At 41.3% G+C, this 20457-nt stretch overlaps 1 protein-coding gene across 1 annotated transcript in view; it reads right to left on the bottom strand.

Annotated features, from left to right (window-relative positions):
- ARHGEF28 (Rho guanine nucleotide exchange factor 28) overlaps nucleotides 1-20457 on the bottom strand; it is a 311689-nt gene that overhangs the window by 132857 nt on the left and 158375 nt on the right. The window contains exons 9-10 of the mRNA XM_067730988.1: nucleotides 15167-15219; nucleotides 14539-14599 (exon numbers count right to left, since the gene is read on the bottom strand). Coding sequence (XP_067587089.1) covers nucleotides 14539-14599; nucleotides 15167-15219 — 114 coding nt within the window. The remainder of the gene's footprint in view (nucleotides 1-14538; nucleotides 14600-15166; nucleotides 15220-20457) is intronic.

The raw sequence follows: 20457 nt of genomic DNA, 5'->3' as shown, positions 1-20457 counted from the left end.
CCCTGTGCAGCATGAGATAAAGGTTGAGGTTTATGCGTGTGGACAGCCAGAAAGCTCCAGTACACAGACAAATAAAGGCCGTCATACTCGGGGCAGGGATTTTTCCAGAGCAATCTATTCTTTCATACCATTGGCAGCTTTTCAGATCTAAGAGCCAAAACAACTCTGATAATTCATTTAACAATCCAGTCTCCCCATCCTTTTAATCCAAAAGGGCTTGGAAGCTTTAACTTTTAACCAGAATTGTACTTATTAAATTCATGTAAAGCCATCCACTTTACCGTTTAGCACAATTGGGGCGTTTTTTCTCAAATTGTCACCAAGTTTGGCCATCCGTCACAAGGAGCTGGGCGCCTTTGGGGCTCTGATCTAAACTCGCAGTCCATCTCAATGGAGCTAGCGACTAATTTACCACAAACCGACAGTTCTTACACGGTCTCCCTGAACAACTCGTCAGTAATTAGCATTCAGTAGAAGCCCATTACTGCCTCCCCATAAATCGTTGACACTGCTCAAACTTACTTCTCTAAACCCCCACCGGCAGGCGCACAGATACATGGGCCCTAAATAGCTCCAGCACGGCAGCCAGGGTCTGCAGCAGAAAAAAAGTAGATCCCAAGTCTCATACGGGAGTCTCTTTTAAGCATTTCTTTTCACAGAAGTATTGTCTTTTGTTTTGAGGGCATCTGACGGCCAAATAAACTAAAGGAGAGTGGAAACAGTGTGAGGATCCTTTCAACTCTGCAGACCTGGAACATGACAATATGTGTCTTAATTAACATTCATCTCTTTACTTCAATTATTTCAAAAATCGTTGGCACTCTCGTGCCATGCTGTGTGAGAAAACAGATGCATAACCTGCTCCCTGATAGCTAATCCTGTCTGATTGGGCTGGGGTTGGGAGAGGGGTACAGCTAGATGCGAAGGAACTCAGAATTACATACGTCACCTCTGTGTTCATATGGGTTGCTATGTAAATATAGCATACAAGTAGATCAGCTGTAAGCTATGTAATGACAAGCATCACAACTGAATTAAAACAAAAAATATATTCTCTACTTTGTGACCTTTTATTTGAAGAATAAGTACATATTTTTCTTACTCAGCTGGAGCAACTGTAAGGAAAAATTACTCTCAACTCTACTATCAGATAAGAGAGTTTTAGTCCATACACAACTTTCTATAAGAAAATAGATAAAATCTTGTGAATGGGTTTCCATTCATTCTCAGCTTTAGGACTTAGAACACTGTAGGCAGTGTTCTAAGTCCTAAGTGAATGAATGATTTACACAGTTAAGTCCCAACCCGTAGACGAAGAATCTTTATATGACAGCTGTAATATTTTTAGTAAATATCTGCTAATTGAAGTGTGTATCTTGACCAAAAAAAAATGCTATGAGAACTCTGGTAAAGTGTTTAAATATATATTTGCATTTTATTCATCATAACAGTGTCTACGTTTGCAAACAGCAGTACTGTTGGGTGGAGAAAACCCTTTGTTCTCTAAGGCTCCCTACAATACTTGGGGAGTGCACAGAACTCTTGCCTGCCTGAGAGATGTCCAGAGACCCTAGGAAGGGAACCTCCACAAGTGTAGACAAGCACCATTTGGAAATGAAGGTACTGGGTCAGGAAATACTGTTATCTTTCTCATTATCATGCAAAGTAAAGTTTTAGAGCCACTAAAGTTTTAGAGCCACTAAACCTGGGATAAATCCCAGGTCAACAAACTACTGGAGTGGGCTGCTCCTCTCTTAAGCGTCAGAGACAGGTCAGAAGACCTTCAGGACAATGCAGAGATATGAAAGAACTTTGTAAAATGCAGTTCTTGAGTTGAGATGCCAGGTAGGTGCATCTCAATCTAATTATCCCCAAAGCACAGTCCTTGTTGACCAATTCCATATCAACTGATTGTTGATATAGAAATTATTCTGGCAATAAAACTACTAGAATTACCCAACCAGTACACATGAGAAACCCAACAAGAGACTTTCCAATCTCACTTGCTTTATTATTTATTGACATGGTTTAAAGAATAAATTGAGTTTACTGACCAGCAGTGTGCACAGTTAACATAAAAAGTGGAGTATCAAATATTGCGTTGACAGTCTTTTTTTAGGCCAACTCGTTTTCTTACCAAAGAATTTCTCCTGAATATGCGTCATTTATCCTCCTTGTTTTCTACAGTAATTGAGTTTGTCCCAGCATTGGGTCAATGTGATTGCATTTAAATTAATTCAAGATGTTATTTACATCTCATTCATATTCAACGGCTTAATTTCTTTGCTTTCTCTGACAGGCTGATTGCAATTGCAGTTGGCAGAATTCAATGATATATCCCCAAGGCCACTTTCTCACCAGATATCATACAACCATGACAACATAAGAATGTAAATGATTTAATCAGCCTTACTGTGCCCGCTCTAATTAGAACATCCTTTACTTAGAAAATAACCTCCATAAAGTCTCAATTATCCAGGACACATGCTGTCACCTACCTCTCAACAATGATAAAACTGAACCTCCCTAGAAGAGTATTTATATTTCAAGTTAAATTACAGTACTTGTACAGTTTTCTTATCCTCCGATGGGATCCAAAATTCCTTGAGGACAAAAACTGTGTTTTACATTCATATTTTTAAGGAGCCTCAAGCTGAAAAGAAAAAGTACGGGATTTTGGAGACCTATATAGATGGTCGCCGGCTTATGATGGTTCAACTTAGGATTTTTCGACTTTACCGATGGTGCAGAAGCAACACGCATTCAGTAGAAACTGGACGTGGAATTCTGAATTTTGATCTTTTCCCAGACTGGCGATATGCCCTATGACACTCTGTCATGAGGCCGAGCAGTGTCAGCGAGTACAGATCCCAGTCAGCCACACGATCAGGAGGGTAAACACCCTCTATGCTTACAGCCAGTCTGTACCCATACAATCATTCTGTTTTTCAGTTTCATGACCGTATTCAATAAATTACGAGATATTCAACACTTTATTATAAAATATGCTTTGTGTTAGATGATGATGCCCAATTGTAGGCTAATGGATGTGTTCTGAGCATTTAAAATATGCTAGGCTAAGCCAGGACGCTCAGCAGGTTAGATTTATTAAATGCATTTGTCACTTATGATATTTTCAACTTATGATGGTTTTATTGGGGCACGACCCCATCATAAGTCAAGGAAGATCTATATATCTGGACTCTGTCACTTATTTACTTAGTGGTCCTCACCAAGTCACTCATACCTTCTGATCCTCAGTTGTTTCCTATAAAATGGGATATCTATACTTCAAAGAGTTGTAGGGATCAAATGAGATTATAACAGTAAAGAACATACGTTTTCACTAAGTTTTAGTTTAAATGTTAACTGTAAATAAAGTTTCCCTTTCATTATATTTCTCTCCTATATTATAGACACTGAAAGATTCTTATCTTTATCTCAAGAGTAATAGCTTGATTTTCAAAACAGAGACACGGCAAAATGAAAAGAAGTTCCAAGGAAATCATACTGAGACAGAAAGAGGAGGATTTGTTTTGCTTTTCTGCTCCATTGTTTGACCACCAGAGACTACAGTTTTTAACACTGTTAAACATGATTCTTGGGGAAAATAATAATAATAATCAAAAAAAATACAGACAAAAGGCAGCAGGACCCATGATGCAAGGACAAGCCTATCCTGGATAATTTCAGCCTAAACAGTGACAATTTCATGTAGTTCAAGTTCCAGCATTAGGTGAAAGTCAGAGATGATCAAAGTCTTCCTCAAAAACCTCTTAGAAGGCACCATGTCATCACTCTAAGTTCAACAGAAACAGTTCTTTGCTGGAGAACATCGTTACCTCGGTCGGGCACCAGAAGAAATGGTTGGCTTGGGCTTCCCTGGTGGCGCAGTGGCTGAGAGTCCGCCTGCCAATGCAGGGGACGTGGGTTTGTGCCCCGGTCTGGGAAGATCCCACATGCCGCGGAGCGGCTGGGCCCGTGAGCCATGGCCGCTGAGCCTGCGCGTCCGGAGCCTGTGCTCCGCAACGGGAGAGGCCACAACAGTGAGTGGCCCGTGTACCGCAAAAAAAAAAAAAAAAAAAAATGGTTGGCTTTCACTGAGAGGCCATGTTTTACAGAAAACAAAGGTCTTAAAAGCACAGCTCACATCCACGCGTAAGATACACTCACTGTGAGCCCCAGGGAGGGAAGCGCACATTCACGTCCAGCCTCATGCTCACTCAGGGCTGTTACACTCACTGAGTGTAGAACCACCTGAGGTTCAAATTATTCTTTTTCTCCCTATCTCCCCTCCCTGTTGTATTTTTTTAATAGAGCCTATAAAGTTGAATTCACATAAAATAGACATGAAGTAGGAGCATGGTACAATGGTGGTCATAAATTAGAAACCCAGGGTGCCACCATTCATAATACCACCTTACTTTAAAAATGAGAACATTTTTAATTCTTATCTACCTTAATTACCTTGATTTATTTGAACAAAAACTCTGCATGCCCCTCCGAAAGTTCTGATATGCCCCATTATGTCATCCTATTATCTAAGGGGGAAAAAACCCAGACACAACCTAGAAGTCCAACAAATGAAATTACCTGTATTATCATATACCCACATGTAATACAAAAAGAGAAAAAAATTCTCAAAAACACTTCAGGATAGGAAAATAATAGATTTTCTGACCAAAGTAACATATTAAAGAATTATGTTGTCAAAGCCTCCACCAGCATTTAGTATTGCTACAGATACAGGTTCTACTTAGCTGATTCTCTTAAGATCCTTGGTGGACCTCTTTTTGTCTTAAACACTGAAGTTCCTGGGCATAACCTGAAAGGAAAGAATTAGGACAAATTCACTAAGTTTTTCTGAATGATACATTATGAAGAATTTTGAATTTGTCCTGAAGAGGCAGCTGTGGATAGTAAATGTAAGGGTCCCTGGAGGTGGAAGAAGCAAGGTTATGGGCCATAAGTCTGGACAGAGAAAGGATGGAGGGGGAGGAAAGTATCTTGTTACAGCCTGAGGAGAAAAAAAATTCTTCATAGTAGGAAGAGCTGAGGCACCTAGGGAAGCAACATCTATGATTACATTTGAAGTTTTTTCTGATAATGTTCCAATTTTAATTTTTCCAAACCTTCGGAAAAAGTTTCTTACATGATATGGACTTATTCACAAACTTTTTTTTAAATCAATTTTAACATCAAAGTTCAACCTATTGTTCTATAGACTTTTACGGTCATTCACATGTAAATAAGTTAAAAGAGCAAAGAATTTAAATCATTTTAATATAAGTGTTATCAAGCCTACAGTTCTGAAGCTGAAATTCACACAAAATGTGATGGATAATCCTGTTTGTTTGGGGTTTTTTTAAAGGGTGGGCTCATCTTGTATATGCTACTGGAGTATTGCTGCTTCTAGGCCCTCTCAACTGACACAGCAATGAAATATGTGTGTCCTAACCTAGGTATATACACGTACCTACAAATAGTTCCATACGCAACCATGTGTATCTATTTTAACTAATCATGAGTACATAGTGATGTCCACATCGCTCATTCATTAGCACATGGATCATTCTGGCCTCCTCCCCTTGCTTCTCTGTAAACTCCCACTCCAATAGTGAAAAACCTGACACCTACTCTCCATCATCCATTGACTTACTTATTTCCAGTATATATTAATAGTGGTATCAGAAATGTTAACCTGTACCCCTATGGGAAACAACTTTCTCACCTAGAAGACATGCTTATGTACAGTTTCTTTTGCTTTTATTCTTACAGACTCTACTCATTTCCAAAGTTACTGAGGTCTGCACCCTGCTCCCATCCTCTACAGTGAGGTTGTTTCCAAAGTTTTTCGTACAATTAGGTTGTTTTGCTACATTTTGCATTCCATCACAGGATCCTCCAACCTCTTAATTTTTTATTTGCACACACTGAAGTTTCCTCTCTGTGCCATAAAGTTCTATGGGCTTTGACAAATGCAGTGTCATGTATCTACCAGTACAGTATCGTAAAGAATATTCACCACCCTAAGATAAAACCCCACAATGACAGGAATATGTAGAAAGGACACAGAAGCCAACTGAAAGAGTCCCTCATCACCAAAGCTAGAACACTCTGAATAAAGTAGTACTAGATGACTACCCAAAGTGTAAAATAAATATCCATGAATTTATACTGACAAACGACTGAATAAATAAGTGAGAGGGATAAAAATCTCCCATGGAGAAGAATTCCAAATAGTTTTAGACACTTTGCCCACAGGGAAGCATACAGATAACTCCTCATTCCTAAAGTGTGGGCTGCACATCATGACTTCCTTTCAAAGAACACGATATGGGAAGAGGAGTGGGGAAGAGTAACTTTACAGTGGAGAAACCTGACAAACGCTAGCTCTACCAGGTAATCAAGGTCATCATCAACACTGACAAGTCATGCCGATATTATATGCTATTGATATAATGTGATGGAAATGGCGCTTAACCTCTGTGGTCTTCCTCCCCAAACCCATAACCTCAGTTTAATGATAGAGAAAACACCCCAAAATTACCAATGAAGGGACATTCTATGGAATACATGACCAGTATTCCTCAAAAATGTCAAGATCATCAAAAATAAGTCTGAGAAACTCTCACAGCCAAGGGGAGCCTAAGGAAACACAGCTGAATGTAATATGGTATCCTGGGACAGAAGAAGGAAACTAGATAAAAACCAAGGAAATCTAAATAAAGGATGGACTTTAGTCAATAATAATGTATCAAAACTGGTTCATTAATTTTAACAAATATACCATAATAATATATGATGTTAATAATAAGGGAAACTAGGGGAGTCTAGGGGGCTGGGTGTATGGGAACTCTCTGTACCATCTTTGCAACTTTTCTGTAAATCTAAAACTGTTCTACAAAATAAAGTGTGAAAATGTGTTAAAGGATGGGGACAAAATGTACAGGCTCTATGTTCATTAAATATTTGTGGAATTCATGCTCAAAGAAAGTGTGCATTGCTTATTCAGATACGTAGAATTCAAGTCATGCATAAAACTCTATTTCCCTTTGCTTAAGTTCTGAAGTGAAGTTCCCATGTAGCTCTGAGGGAACTAATTAGACATTGAAAGATTATATGCTAAAAATAATTGTAATTTCTCAGAAACAAATAGTGTCACTTTGGGGTTAATATGTTCCTAAGAGTTAACCCTAATGAGGAGCCCCCATTGGACACTTGGGGGGTAGGTAAGTCTACTTCAGTTAGATCAGCAGAAACCTAATGGTAGATAAATTTCAAGAATCTGGATGAAGCCCAGCTCGCTTCCTCAAAGTTTGCTTCAAAATTCTGGACACCTTTAACTTCACTCTTGATTCTGTTTTTTGTTTGTTATTTTAAATGTTATGAAGAAACAAAAGACTATTTACCCCGGGCTCTCGTATTCAGCATATGATTGCATCACTTCTTTCCTATGCTTTACACATATTCTTCCAAAGAATCTCATATTGAATAAGAAGAATAAGTTCTGTTGGATTTCTTGCCCATGACTGAAGTAAGAGGCCATGTTTCATAAAAATGTCTTCCAAATTAGGCACTCTAAAAGTTACAGCAAATTGTCCCAATAAATTGATAGAGCTCGTACTGCCTGGCAATGAAAGCTAACCAGAATCTTAATTGCCCTAAAGTCCCTTCCAAGGGATTAACCACTGGGTACTCAGCAAGCCTAAACACACTGACACTGCAATCAAGCCCGAAACCTAAGGATTCCCCTGTGCGGGCAATTCTTTCATTAACCGTCTGCACACACAGGTATTCCCAAGTGTTTCAACAAAAGAAAAGGGGACAAAATCCTTAAGTGGAAATTTAACTTTCCACAAAAAGCATTTACAAATACTATTTCCAGGATGTATTTCATATTTTTCATTTGTTTCATGTTTTATAAGGTAGTTGTAGTTTCCTTAAGATTTTATACTTGTTTGAAATTTATAATGATTTGATTTAATCAAAACAGAACCTTTAGGGACAGAAGCTCTGGAATTATTCACTAAGCTGGTTTGTTCGGAGTTGAGGATCCTGTTTTGGAGAATGAAACATTTAGAGTTCAGAGAAAGAACTGTCATTTTTTTCCCCCTCCTAGATTACATTTCAGAAATTAAGTTGGTTTGTGACATGAAAGAAAAAGGTGATTTAGAATACGCGACAGCTAGGTTGGTACTACTGTCAAACATCAGGCCTCCTTGTAACGCCCTATGACATTGGTGTAAACAACCGTCCACTCCCTTCATCCCGAACTGTGCACCTCTTCAGTCCAATAAATGAATGTGACCGCAAACTACAATCACTTGATTCCTTCTTAATGTTTAAAAATAACCTTTAAAGGTTTAATCATCTCATTTAGGTTCAAGTCTTTAGGAAACTTTCAATGAATTTTTTTTGTTTTTTACCTTTCCCACGGATCTACCATGATGTTGACGGGGATCATCATTAAAAGTCTGCAAACCTAATACAAATGGGCTTCCATGAATTGCTTTTGTAACCAACTGAGATAAAAGTAGAACCACAACGCTCCAATTCCCAAAACACTGAAAACCCAGTAAGTCAGAGTGATTTCAGCAGAGCAGCGCTCCCTTAAGGAGCCATGTCATGGTTCTCAACCTTGGCTGTATCTGAGAATCACCTGGGAAGCTTCTACAACTCCTGCAACACAGGCTGCACTTCAGGCCAATTAGGTCAGACTTCTGTGGGGGTGGGACCAGGGCTTCAGGATTGTTTGTTAAAGCTCCAAGGTAATTCCAACGGGCAGGCAGAGTTCAGATAACAGAGTACTTAGATTAATTAGCGACTCCTAATCTTAACTCACTTTTATTTTGTTTTTAAACACATTATTTGTGATCAAAAACTAGGCAGAACATTAGACCTATCATTAGACCAGACAGCTTCTTCCTAGCCTTGGGACTTGTTTAAAAAAAAAAAAAAAAACATAAAAAATTATAAGAAAAGATGATAACATGAAGACATTACACCTACAATAAGACTTTAGTTCCTTCACATTTCCTTGTCTGTAGTATTATATTAACCTGAAAACCCCTAAGTTCTTTTTTAACTTACGGGATAAAAGTCTGTCAATAAATATTCCAATTGTCTAATTTAAAGAAAAATGCTTTATTCGCATTCCACAAGGAGAATTTTATCCAGAGAATGAAACCACAAATAGAAAAGGCGGAACACTCGTGATAAGAGAACCAAACTCAGCTTACACCACTCAGCAGAATTCCAGTAAGTTGGCAATTTCTTCTACCAAAACCAATTTTTAAAACCTCAACAACTGCAATAAGAAATTTTCATTGAAGTGAAGGAAAGGAATAAAATCTGAATCAGAACTTTTACAAATAACTGTGCATTCCGAGTGATCTTCTTGGGATATTTCTCCAGCCCCAGCCCCTTTATTTCAAAACTGAAACACTGGTAAGCTTTGGTTTGTGGTGGAAAGATGACCCCAAAAACAGAAGAGAAAAGAAGAAAATCTACCCAAAACTTTTACAGCCTGGGGCATAAAGAGAGACCTGCCAGAAATTAGGCTTGAAAACTTACTTTTCAGAAGGCTAAGAGCTCTGCTAAGGTTACTCCCTCTCCCTTTTTTTCCTTTTTTCTTTTCTTTCATGTTTCATGCAACAGTTCCGAGATCTCAACATAGATACACATGAGTTACGAAATAATCACAGCCGAAAGAGGACCAGCTTCCAGTGACATGGGTCCTAGATCTTAAGATTCCACATTTTGGACCTTGCTTCTGCAAATAAAGTTTCAAGATGTTTCCAAGCAACTTAAAATTGCTGTTTTATAAGGTTTTATAGCTTAGTAGCATCAATCCCATTTCCAAACTTTAAGTTAGTATAAGAAGAAAAGACTAACCTAATTAGTCCTACTTATTGGTGGTTTGCCAGACTAGCACTGTTGACTGTACCGTCTCCACCCAGCTCACCACCTAAAGCCATGGGCCTGGACTCTCCCAGACACACCCACAAAAGCAGATCTTGGATAAAGAGTTCCTGCTGCCCCTAACATTCTGTTCTGAGGGACTGTTCTTTGGATCTCCCAATCATTTCCCTCCAGTTTCTCTCTGGTGATGTTTTCCTAAGCTTCCTATGCGGGGTCTCTGTTTCTCTCTGTCTTGTCTGTGTCAGCTGGGTTGAGCACCCTGAAACACCTCACTTCCTACTGTTTGTTTCTGTTTCTGCTTCCTTCTCTTCCCGACTCGTCTGGATGAGTTTTTCTGGTATCAAGTCAGGTTTCCTTTCACATCCAGCTTTGGTTCATCTGTCTCCCTAGTGCCCACCTTCCCAGCCTCAACACCCACTAAGAGGTTTTCTCATATTACATATAAGTAATGAAGAGTAACAGCAAGGAAGTGACCCAGGGCATTAACCAATAACTGGGATTCGAGCCTCAGCATGTACTGACAATTGGGCCACTCTGTAAAATCAACAATACATATTATAAAAAGGAGGGTTTTGTTTTGTTTTCCTGGTCGATAAACACTTGTGGAAAGAATCTATGACATTTTCCCTTCTTCATACAAAAGTAATCATAGAAAAATGTACAGCATCATTTTAAGCTACCTTCTAAAATGAAGCTTACTTATGGCATATAATGTTACGTGAATAAAGCAGGACATAGAATTCTATTGTTTACACGATCACAACTATGATCACGTAAACACACCAAAATTTAATACTAGCTGCTTTGGGGGTGGCAGAATGATAGGGCTGTTTTTCTATTCTAAAATTTCTAATTTTTCTACTGTGAGCATTTATTACTTCTGTAATTACAAAAGACAAAACTAATTTATTTTTTCTAAGCGTAACAATATGACGCTTAGAACCTCCGGCACTTGCATCAAGCTCTCTCTCCGCCAGCCAAAGAGCAGATACGGCACCACTTCCGGCCCAGCACTTCACGGTACCGAGACTTCACAGGCAGGAGGAGGATGCCAGCCAATTTCACCACCACTGCCCCTAAGGTCTCTACCTCCCTACCCCCTTCTCCCACGGGGAAAGTTAAACGTGCTCCGAGCTCTTGTCGTAACATGTCGGTTTTACCAGTCCTTCATTTTTCCACCCAAATGGTCATACAATACACAGCTTGAGCCAGTAAAGTTCAAGTCATCTTCAGTCCAGTGCAGGCAGCGGCTGATAAATGACTGCAGGAAAGTCAGTTTCAACGTGAGTGTCACTAAATCTGGGCTGTCCCGTACAACCTCACTCACACTTGAATATCACTTGCTGAGGGAGCAGGAGTGTCACCCTCCAGGGGCTTCTGTAACCCACCTGAGACACTGGCACTCTTGTTTCACAGTCCTCAGGCACACACTTAACTTTTAACTGGAAATCTGAATTTCTAATCAGGCACACGGCTTTATTTTTTCAGATTCAACCTTTCAAAAGAAGAGTGTGCAAGACGTTTCCGGCTTTGCCAATCCAGTGATGGCTTATGCATCTTTGTTTGCAGCTGGTATTCCAACGGGGCAGCCAAAGCTCACCCTCTCCACTGTATTTCCCAGAGGTTGTCCACGTTTCCCGCGAGATGTCCGCATCACTTCTCCGTGGTACAACAGTCACAGCTGCCCACTGTTGCGCTTCTATTCCTTAATCATATTTAGCCCCATATCCTTGAGCCAAATGGACCCTTCCTTCCTTTTAATTTCCATATTGACCCATTTCATTTACCTTCTCTTCTACCCTTTTCTCCAGATGCTTTGCCCTCTCCCCGCACCCTACCTGACCAGAATGTGAAGGCACTGCACGCTGAGGAGTCTCACTCTTCACTGTGGCAGCGACAGAATCGGACCCCAGCGCTCAACTCATACCCTCCCCTTTGAGCAAAAGGCCAAGCCCTCACAGTTATCCACAGAGAGCGGGGCCCTCACTTCTGGACTCACCATAAATGTAATCTTACTATCACTACGCACTACTGTGGTGGTTCGGGGGCGCCAGCTTGGATGAGGTTACCAGCTGTTACCCACTGGAGACTTTATTCTTCCAATCAGTAGTCATTTTCAGCATATAAACTAATGGTGAGCTGGTTCCTGATGCTCATGGGCCAACGACAGCAATACAAAGGGAGCTTACGCTGGTGCTTCCCTGTCCAGTGTCAAAAATAAAGTTCAAAGGCAGTTCCTCAGTCACACTGGTCATACGTCCCATGCTATATAGACATATGTGGCTACCTGGCTATATCTGAATAGCGCGGATACAGAACATGCCCGTCATCACAGAAAGTTCCACTGGAACGGCGCTGATGTCGTTTATGAGATCGCACTAAACTCACGTCACACCATTTTGAATAACACAAATCAGCAAAGACATATACCTCAATGCCACGTTTATCAGCACTTCCTTAGAGACCAAGCAGAATATAAGCACATATAAAGTAGAACGGTTTAGAAGCGGCCACGGGGAAAAGCCATTTCCGGTTCCAGACACCAGCTTACCACCTAATTCTATTATGTTCTTTGCATAAAATCAGGTGACCTTTCCTAATCCACCAAGTTTAAATGAACAACAAAGCCAATGTTCGCACAAGGGATAACCATTCATAGACCTTCTCATAAATCACCGGATTAATGTCATACACGCTCGTCTCTCTCAAATTCTTTATCACATCCCTCGTCAGACACGACATTACTGACAAAACACCCCGATTAGGTCAGGCTACTGCAATGTCCGTAACATGTGCCTTCTTACCCAGCAAGGATACCGGTTTGAGAACGGAGTGAATTTTTGAAGCCTAACATGAAAATAATCCTGCTATCTAATACTTTTAACAGCCAGCACTCCTCCCCCACCAGCAACCTGTCTCGGTAAACATTCTTCAAAGCGGACATTCCTGGGAGCATGATGCAATCTGGAGATGAGACATCCTGCATGCGTGAGCGGCAGTCGAGCTCTGGGCTTCAACAGCCCGCGACACTCATCCACGTGGGCACGATTGCTTTCATTTCTCCTTCCTCTTCCCCTCTTCTGGAAGTAAATCATTACTCTTACCTTCTATAGCAGAAATATTAAAGGTGTGCACAAAGCCCAGTATGATCTAGTTTCTATTCCAATTTCAGTAGCACCTCACACAAGGAGAGCCAGAAAGCACCTCTGGCTTGTGGCCAAACTACAAGCAGCACAGCCAACCGATGCTGAGGGTGCTTCCTCCTCACCCTGCTTTATTCTTGTAACTGCTTTGTTGCATGCCTGCACTCCCCAGGGAGCCCCCTGCACCGCCAGGCTCCGCAGGCCACCCACCTTCGCTACTCAGTTCACCCAGGGAGCTGTCTTGCTTTTCCCTGATTTCACATCAGCCCAAGCACTTGGTCACTGCCATAGCCACCACCACACCCCTGCCACTCCCAAGACTGCTCTGCCCAGGCACCTTCCAGGTGTGTGAGCTGCTGCAGCTTCACTGAGCCTGAAGAAACCAACTGGGCAATCTCTGGATTACCTGCTTCCCACTTATCAGCCCCAGACCATCCAAGTGCCCGGACGAGGCATCTGCTGATAGCCCAGCCTGTGCGTGTCCTCAAACCCCCAAGAGCTTCATCAGGCTCTAATTCAAAGGTTAAGTCTGGAGCCCTGATTAGCCCTGAAGAATTAGAAAATGCCCGAGGAGGAGATTTGGGGAGGTGCCCCTTGGGGAGTGGTGAATTACAATGCTTGTGAGCAGACAAGAATTCCCAGGGCCAAGGGGAGAAATAGTTTCCCCTTGCCAAGGGAGCTCCTGGTTCCTTTGAAGGGACACCCACATCAGATCCATGCCCCAAGATAAGCGTCTGGTCTTTTCCTGAGGCCAGGGGATAAGATCACAGGCTCAGCTCCAAGGGCCCCCCCCCCACCGGGTATCAAAATAGGATAGCAGTAGGGCTTCCCTGGTGGCGCAGTGGTTGAGAGTCCGCCTGCCGATGCAGGGGACACGGGTTCGTGCCCCGGTCCGGGAAGATCCCACATGCCGCGGAGCGGCTGGGCCCGTGAGCCATGGCCGCTGAGCCTGCGCGTCCGGAGCCTGTGCTCCGCAACAGGAGAGGCCACAACAGTGAGGCCCACGTACCACAAAAAAAAAAAAAAAATAGGATAGCGGTAAACTTGGGGATTCTGAGGCCAGGCAGGATGAAGTTATGAGTCTCAACTGCCCCATTTACCCTCTACCAGTGGGCTCAGTCGCCATCACCTGAAACGGAAGCTGGTAGTACCAACCTCATAGGAATAACAAGGTAACATATGACAAGCCCCGAGCCAACATCTGACTCAGAGTAAAACTGTCTAGAAAAGCTTGGATTGCTTTCTTTGTTTTGTTTTGTTTTTTAGAGTGTAAATGGAGATTGAATGCCTGAAGTCATAGTATTATAACTGATGCTGTAAAAAAAATTTACCTGGGTGGGTTTCAAGAAATAGACAAGGCCCCCAGGAAGGAAGATTTTATTTCTAAGTAGATTTTCTTCTTGTCGCCTGCATACCTGGGTCTGTGATACCCCCATATGCATGCTGGGGGGAGCAATATTTTGGAACATACCCAAATATAGACTGTCCTGGTCTTCATGTTCATTCAGTTGAACCACTGGGCTTTTCACACGCTGGAAAAGATAAAGTCAGGTGGCTTTTTTACAAGTTACTTACTTGATAACAGTAATGTTTATTTTTGCAAATGAAAAAACAACCTAAGAAAACATCAGTAAAGACATGTTACATGTGTCACCACACATAAACAGAAAACTAGTCTTGTACGTAATATTAACAGCTAGAAATAAGGGAAGAATCTGTCCCAAGCTGATGCATGCCTAAAAGCTATCCATAGGTTATTTTATATTCAGAGAATATCTCCCAAGTTCATTCCTGCAATGGCATTGTTGGCAAACATCTGTAGATATCATCTTCAAGTACAAATTTTTGGAAAAGGTATACAGTCATCTTGCATATACAACTACGACCCAGAAAGACAGCTAGGTTTGCTCATTAAGAGTAGAGATCTAAAATTCGATAAAGGAAGCAATTTCAAGTTATTCTGAGTGTGCCCTGGGACATATCCCTGAGGGGTTTTTTTGCTTTGGGTTTTTCATCCTATGTTTATTACTGCTAGGTCTTCACTTCTACTTCAACTCTGGAGAGAAGCACAAAGATGAAAATGGGCAGGGAATCATTACCTTTACATTCTCCTCTCCAGGCGATGATCTGCTGGACACCGAATTCTTAATCTCTGCAAAAGGAATAATTCTTATCAGGATCTGCTGATAGGAATTTCCATTAAAAAAAAAAAGGAAGAAGAATAAAAAGGAAAATAAAAAAAGAAACTAGATGACAAACGCAAATGAGTTGCTCAGAGCCGTCTGTGTGGATCTAGGTTTTAGATTAGGCTTCTTAAAAATCAACTCTCCGAAGAGCAGAGTATCTGATAACCTGACAGCCCACGCTCTGGTATTATTTGTGTGGACCAAGATGTAAACAAGTCCAGGAGCTCTCACAGGAAATCCTGAGGAAGACAATGATTGTTAAATAAACAAATGCCCCTGATTCAGAAGGAAGGCTGTGCACTGACCGAAGCCTCTTCAAAACAGCACAGATTCTAAGGACGTGACTCGTGCCCACCTGAGGAAATCCCACGTCTCCTTCCTCAAGTGCCACCGATTTCATGTTTCAAAAGAGCCTAATTCATTCTAGATGAGGTTTGGTTTTCCCTTGCCCATTGTTTAATGTCAAGAACATTGGCACAGCCCTTGGGCTGGGACCTCAGACAGTGCCAGGCTCTGCACTAACCAGCCCCATGCACACCGGTGGCCTTCGCTCTGAATAGAGGCTTTCCTGGAAGCATCAGTGGTCATGATGTTCTGGGATGAACAGAAGGTCCACTTAAGGTGTGCTTTTCTCTGTGTCTTGATTGATTGGTTTTCTTCCCAAATACTCAGTTGCCCGTAAACAAGAGCCACCGTTATTGAAATAACCACCAAAAGTAGGTTTGGGCCTAAGGAAAACAGAAGTGTTGGGCGCTCCTAACAAGGGCAGCTGGATGGAAATCTTCACCCTGAATTTGTATTAATATACAACACTGTGGGCCCAGGACCTCTTCTCGACCCCTCAGCTTCCCTGCCCCCCAGGCCCTGCTGGATGCCAGTTCTGGGGAGCCCCTTAGTTTCCCCACCAGGTCCATTAACTAGGCATTCCCTCCTACACTTTGCCACTCCTGTTAATTTCAGTCACGTGAGGCCTCAAACCTCCAAGTGGATTTATTCAGGCCCTTCTTACTGCCTGGCAACAATGCCAGTTTCCATCCATGTTTCTGCTTAGAAAAAGTACAAGGTTTTCGTTTAGGTGGCTTTCCATGATGAATCTTAACAAGGTAAGGATGGAGCAGAGAAGTCAACAGACACAAAGTCATGATGTATTTTTTTAAATCTGCATAACAATAACTTTGAATTTGCTTTATATCAAGCAAGTTAGGAAGATATCTGCCCTCCACAACAGTATATTGCTCTTGAATTCATAATGCATATTAGCTTCTATGATGAAAAATGAAAGGGTAATAGCCTCAATTTCATGTGGTCATGTCAGCTGACCTCTACAGGGAGTAAGGACAAGGCTGTAGCTGACACCCAGCCTGGGCAACCTGTGCTCCTCAGCAACCCCACCTACCTTTACATGCACACCCCACAAAAGGCCTCCAGGTGGCAGCAGAGTACCATCTGCAGAACAAGAGGGCCCGCGATGGGAATGTCAAAATGAGACACCTTCACCCTTCAAAAGCCTGCTGTTTAAGCACCGAAGTCCAAAACACTATATTAAGAGAAAGTTTTCGTTCTACTGCACAGATGCAGAAAACTGATGTGAAGCACCTACTATAGTGTTTACCATATGGGAGCACAGCAGGTCTTCTGTTTTAAAATACATATACCCAAATCCTAAAAATTGGGTGAAGGAGGGTAACTAGAACTGAAGTTTCAACAGACACATCTGCATAGACAGCAAGAGAGTCACACACATTTTTACTGCCCGTCACTGGATATTCCTTTAGAGACATTGCAGACCATATGCTTTTAAATGATAACAATTCTGCATTTCTAAAGAATTCTGTACCTACAACACTGATGCAGAAGAATAATACACATTTTATTCAAGACTGCTGATGAAGAAGTCAGGTGATCCACCTGTAACCACAAAGGATGTGTTCACCCAGTAATATGTTCAGAGTCCACTCCAGTGGTATGTTCAGATTCCAGCTCCCTACCCCTCTCAAAAGGCTAGTCTTCATACACTGCCAGCCTACATTTTCCTTACAGTCTAATGCAATTTTGTTCAACATTCAAACAAATACTACAAACTATGTTAAAATAGACGTCTTTATAAAACGTATAATCATTTTTAAAACAACTTTCAAGGTTATAAAACTATCTCAAAATCATTAAAAATATTTGTGGGACTTCCCTGGCAGCGCAGTGGTTAAGAATCCGCCTGCCAATGTAGGGGACACAGGTTCGAGCCCTGGTCCGGGAAGATCCCACATGCCGCGGAGCAACTAAGCCCGTGCGCCACAACTATTGAGCCTGAGCTCTAGAGTCCACGAGCCACAACTACTGAAGCCCGTGTGCCTAGAGCCCGTGCTCCGCAACAAGAGAAGCTATCACAGTGAGAAGCCTGTGCACCGCAACGAAGAGTAGCCCCCGCTCACCGCAACTGGAGAAAGCCTGCGCACAGCAACGAAGACCCAGTGCAGCCAAAAAAATTTAAAAAATAAATTAAAAAAAAATTTGTGACAGGATAATCATGTATCTTTAATTAATCTAGGATGATACAGAACTATATCTTAGAGCTTTTAAAGAATTTGGCACTCCTTCCACCAGAGTTTAATTAAATTGCTCCAGGAGAGTTTCTGCTAAATGACGAGGATCCTTTTACGCTCACCCACTGCACCACCAACTGCACAGTGCAATCAAACCACTCATTGCTATAGCAACCTTCAGCAGATAATGGTATCAGTAACCCCAAGCTATTCTGTTTTAAAGACCTATTAATCTCCCTTTCAAGGCCTACCCAGAAGTAAGGATCTCCACCTCCTAAATCAGATTTGCCAAACATCATAAACATGTTTTTTATTGCCATACTATAATGGATCAAGAAATAATCTCTAATATTCATGTTCACCAGGGACACTGCACTAGCAAACAGCATAAGATCAATACCAGTGTCTTGTTAGGAAACAGATTAGCCTAATAGAGCTCAACTCTGGGCACAAGTCATACCGTCTCCTTTTGAGAAATGGGACCATGGAGGCTGGACTTAAGCAAAGACAAAGCTTACATGGAAAATACAGGGTGCTCAGTATTCTCCTTCAGCTACAATTTGCTGTGTCATCTGACTCCTCCCCCAGGAAGGAGGCAAAAAGGATCTCGATCAGAGCCAGCCGGACAACTACTGCTGCTTCACCCCGACCCTCAGGTTCAGCTCTCCACGATCAAGTCCCCAACTGGGTTAGACATGCAGGGCAGCATCAAAAGCACAAAGGAAAACACGGGTCATGCTCTCAGCTTGCTCTGTCTGCCCCACAAATGCCCAAAGGGACTCATAGGGGTAGTTCACAGTCTTTGAATGAACCCTCTTCTCCCAATAGACTATTAGCTCTGGGAAGGCTGGGTCCAAATCAATTTAAGCCCAACACCTGTATCTCCAGGGCCAAGCAGGGTGCCTAGCATATTACAGATGCTGAATAAATGTTTCTCTCCTCCATGTAGATCTGATGGCCCAAAATAACTGATGAGATGCAACAGATCATGAGGGACAAGAAAGGGAAAGTTGTTTACTTTATTAAATTACTAATTCAAATATTCCAATACCGGTGCTATTTCATCACAGCTTCTGAACTGTCAGCTGGATAAGACAGATGAATGTTTTTCCCCTGGCTTCCTCCCACCCCTTCAACTCTGCAAGCCCAAAAGTCACCCTTTCCTCTCTAGTTACGCATTGGAGTTTCACTAAGGACTTCACTTCACGAGTCACCTTAATATTTTACCCTAGTGTGCATGTCTGATTCACAACTGCTAGAGAATTAAAATGGCAAAGGGAAAAAATTTGAAAAACCATCTACTGCTCTCAATTCACAGGCTATTATAACACTCTGATCTTCTGTTTCAGTATCTCAATTACTCCCTTTTTTTTTTTTTCTAAAGGTGGGAGTACTAATCCCACCTTTACTAATGCCAACTGATAGCTGTTGGCATTCCCAGTATAAATATGGACTGGGAGAAACAATGAGGCACTTATCAATAGAAATATCAACATGAGCCCTGTTAGTCCACGAGTCCCAACATTCCATATAATTTAACAAGCTCAACCGGGCCCCCAGTGATCGAAGCCCCCAGGATCAGCAGTCAGGGAGAGGATGCCAAGGCGAGAGAAGACCTCAAGCAACTCAAAACGTGCTCTTTTACAATATAATTTTTACATTTCTACTCTGAATTCTTTCAGAAAAAAACTAAGACATCTTTTTTGAAATACGTAGTGTTTTTTTTTAATTCAAATTATTCGTGACACTTTTTTGAGTCACAAAAGTAATTCAGAAAACTTGAAAGGGACTGAGGAAAAAAATCCATAAATCCACCATTAATGGTTTAGTATGTTCCCTTCACACATGTACACATATATATTTGTATTTGTATATTTGTATTTGTATATATATGTATGTATACACATATATGCATGTATATACATGTATATATATGTATGTATGTATACATATATATAACAGCTTTGAGGTATAATTCAATACCATACTATTCATCTATTTAAAGTATACAATTCAATGATTTTTAATATACTCAGAGCTGTGCAATCATCACCACAACCAGTTTTAGAACATTTTCATCACCCCAACAAGAAACCCCATACCCATTTGTACTCGCTACCCATTTCTCCCCGACCACCACCGCTCCCACCCCAGCCCTCAGCAACCACTAATCTACTTTCTGTCTTAATGGATCCCATTTTGGATACTTCACATAAATGGAATTATACAATATGTGGTCTTTTGTAACTGGCTTCTTTCACAAGGCATGTTGTCAAGGTCCATTTGTGTTATAATGTGTCCGTATCTCATTCCTTTTTATTGCCAAATACTACTCCGTTGTATGGATAGATCACATTTTGTATATCCATTCCTCAGCTGATGGACTTTTTGGATTGTTTCCATTTGGGGCAGTTATGAATAATGCTGCTTTGAGCATTTGTGTGTAAGTTTAAGGAGATCTATGTTTTTATTTCTCTTGAGTATGTATCTAGGAGTGTCATCACTAGGTCATATGGTAACTCTATGTTTAATATGCTTTTATAATATAGATTTTTTACATCTAGAGTGTGCACTCTCTCCCACCCTCCCCACCCCCCAACCCCATAAGATCTCAAACAGTCAAACATTAAGTCATGGAGTAAAATAAAAGATATCATCCTCAGC

This window comes from Pseudorca crassidens, chromosome 3 (assembly GCF_039906515.1).
Source record: "Pseudorca crassidens isolate mPseCra1 chromosome 3, mPseCra1.hap1, whole genome shotgun sequence".
In the NCBI taxonomy this organism is placed as follows: Eukaryota; Metazoa; Chordata; class Mammalia; order Artiodactyla; family Delphinidae; genus Pseudorca; species Pseudorca crassidens.
The sequence above is the reverse complement of the archived record's forward strand: the minus strand, read 5'-3'. Positions and strand labels throughout refer to the sequence as shown.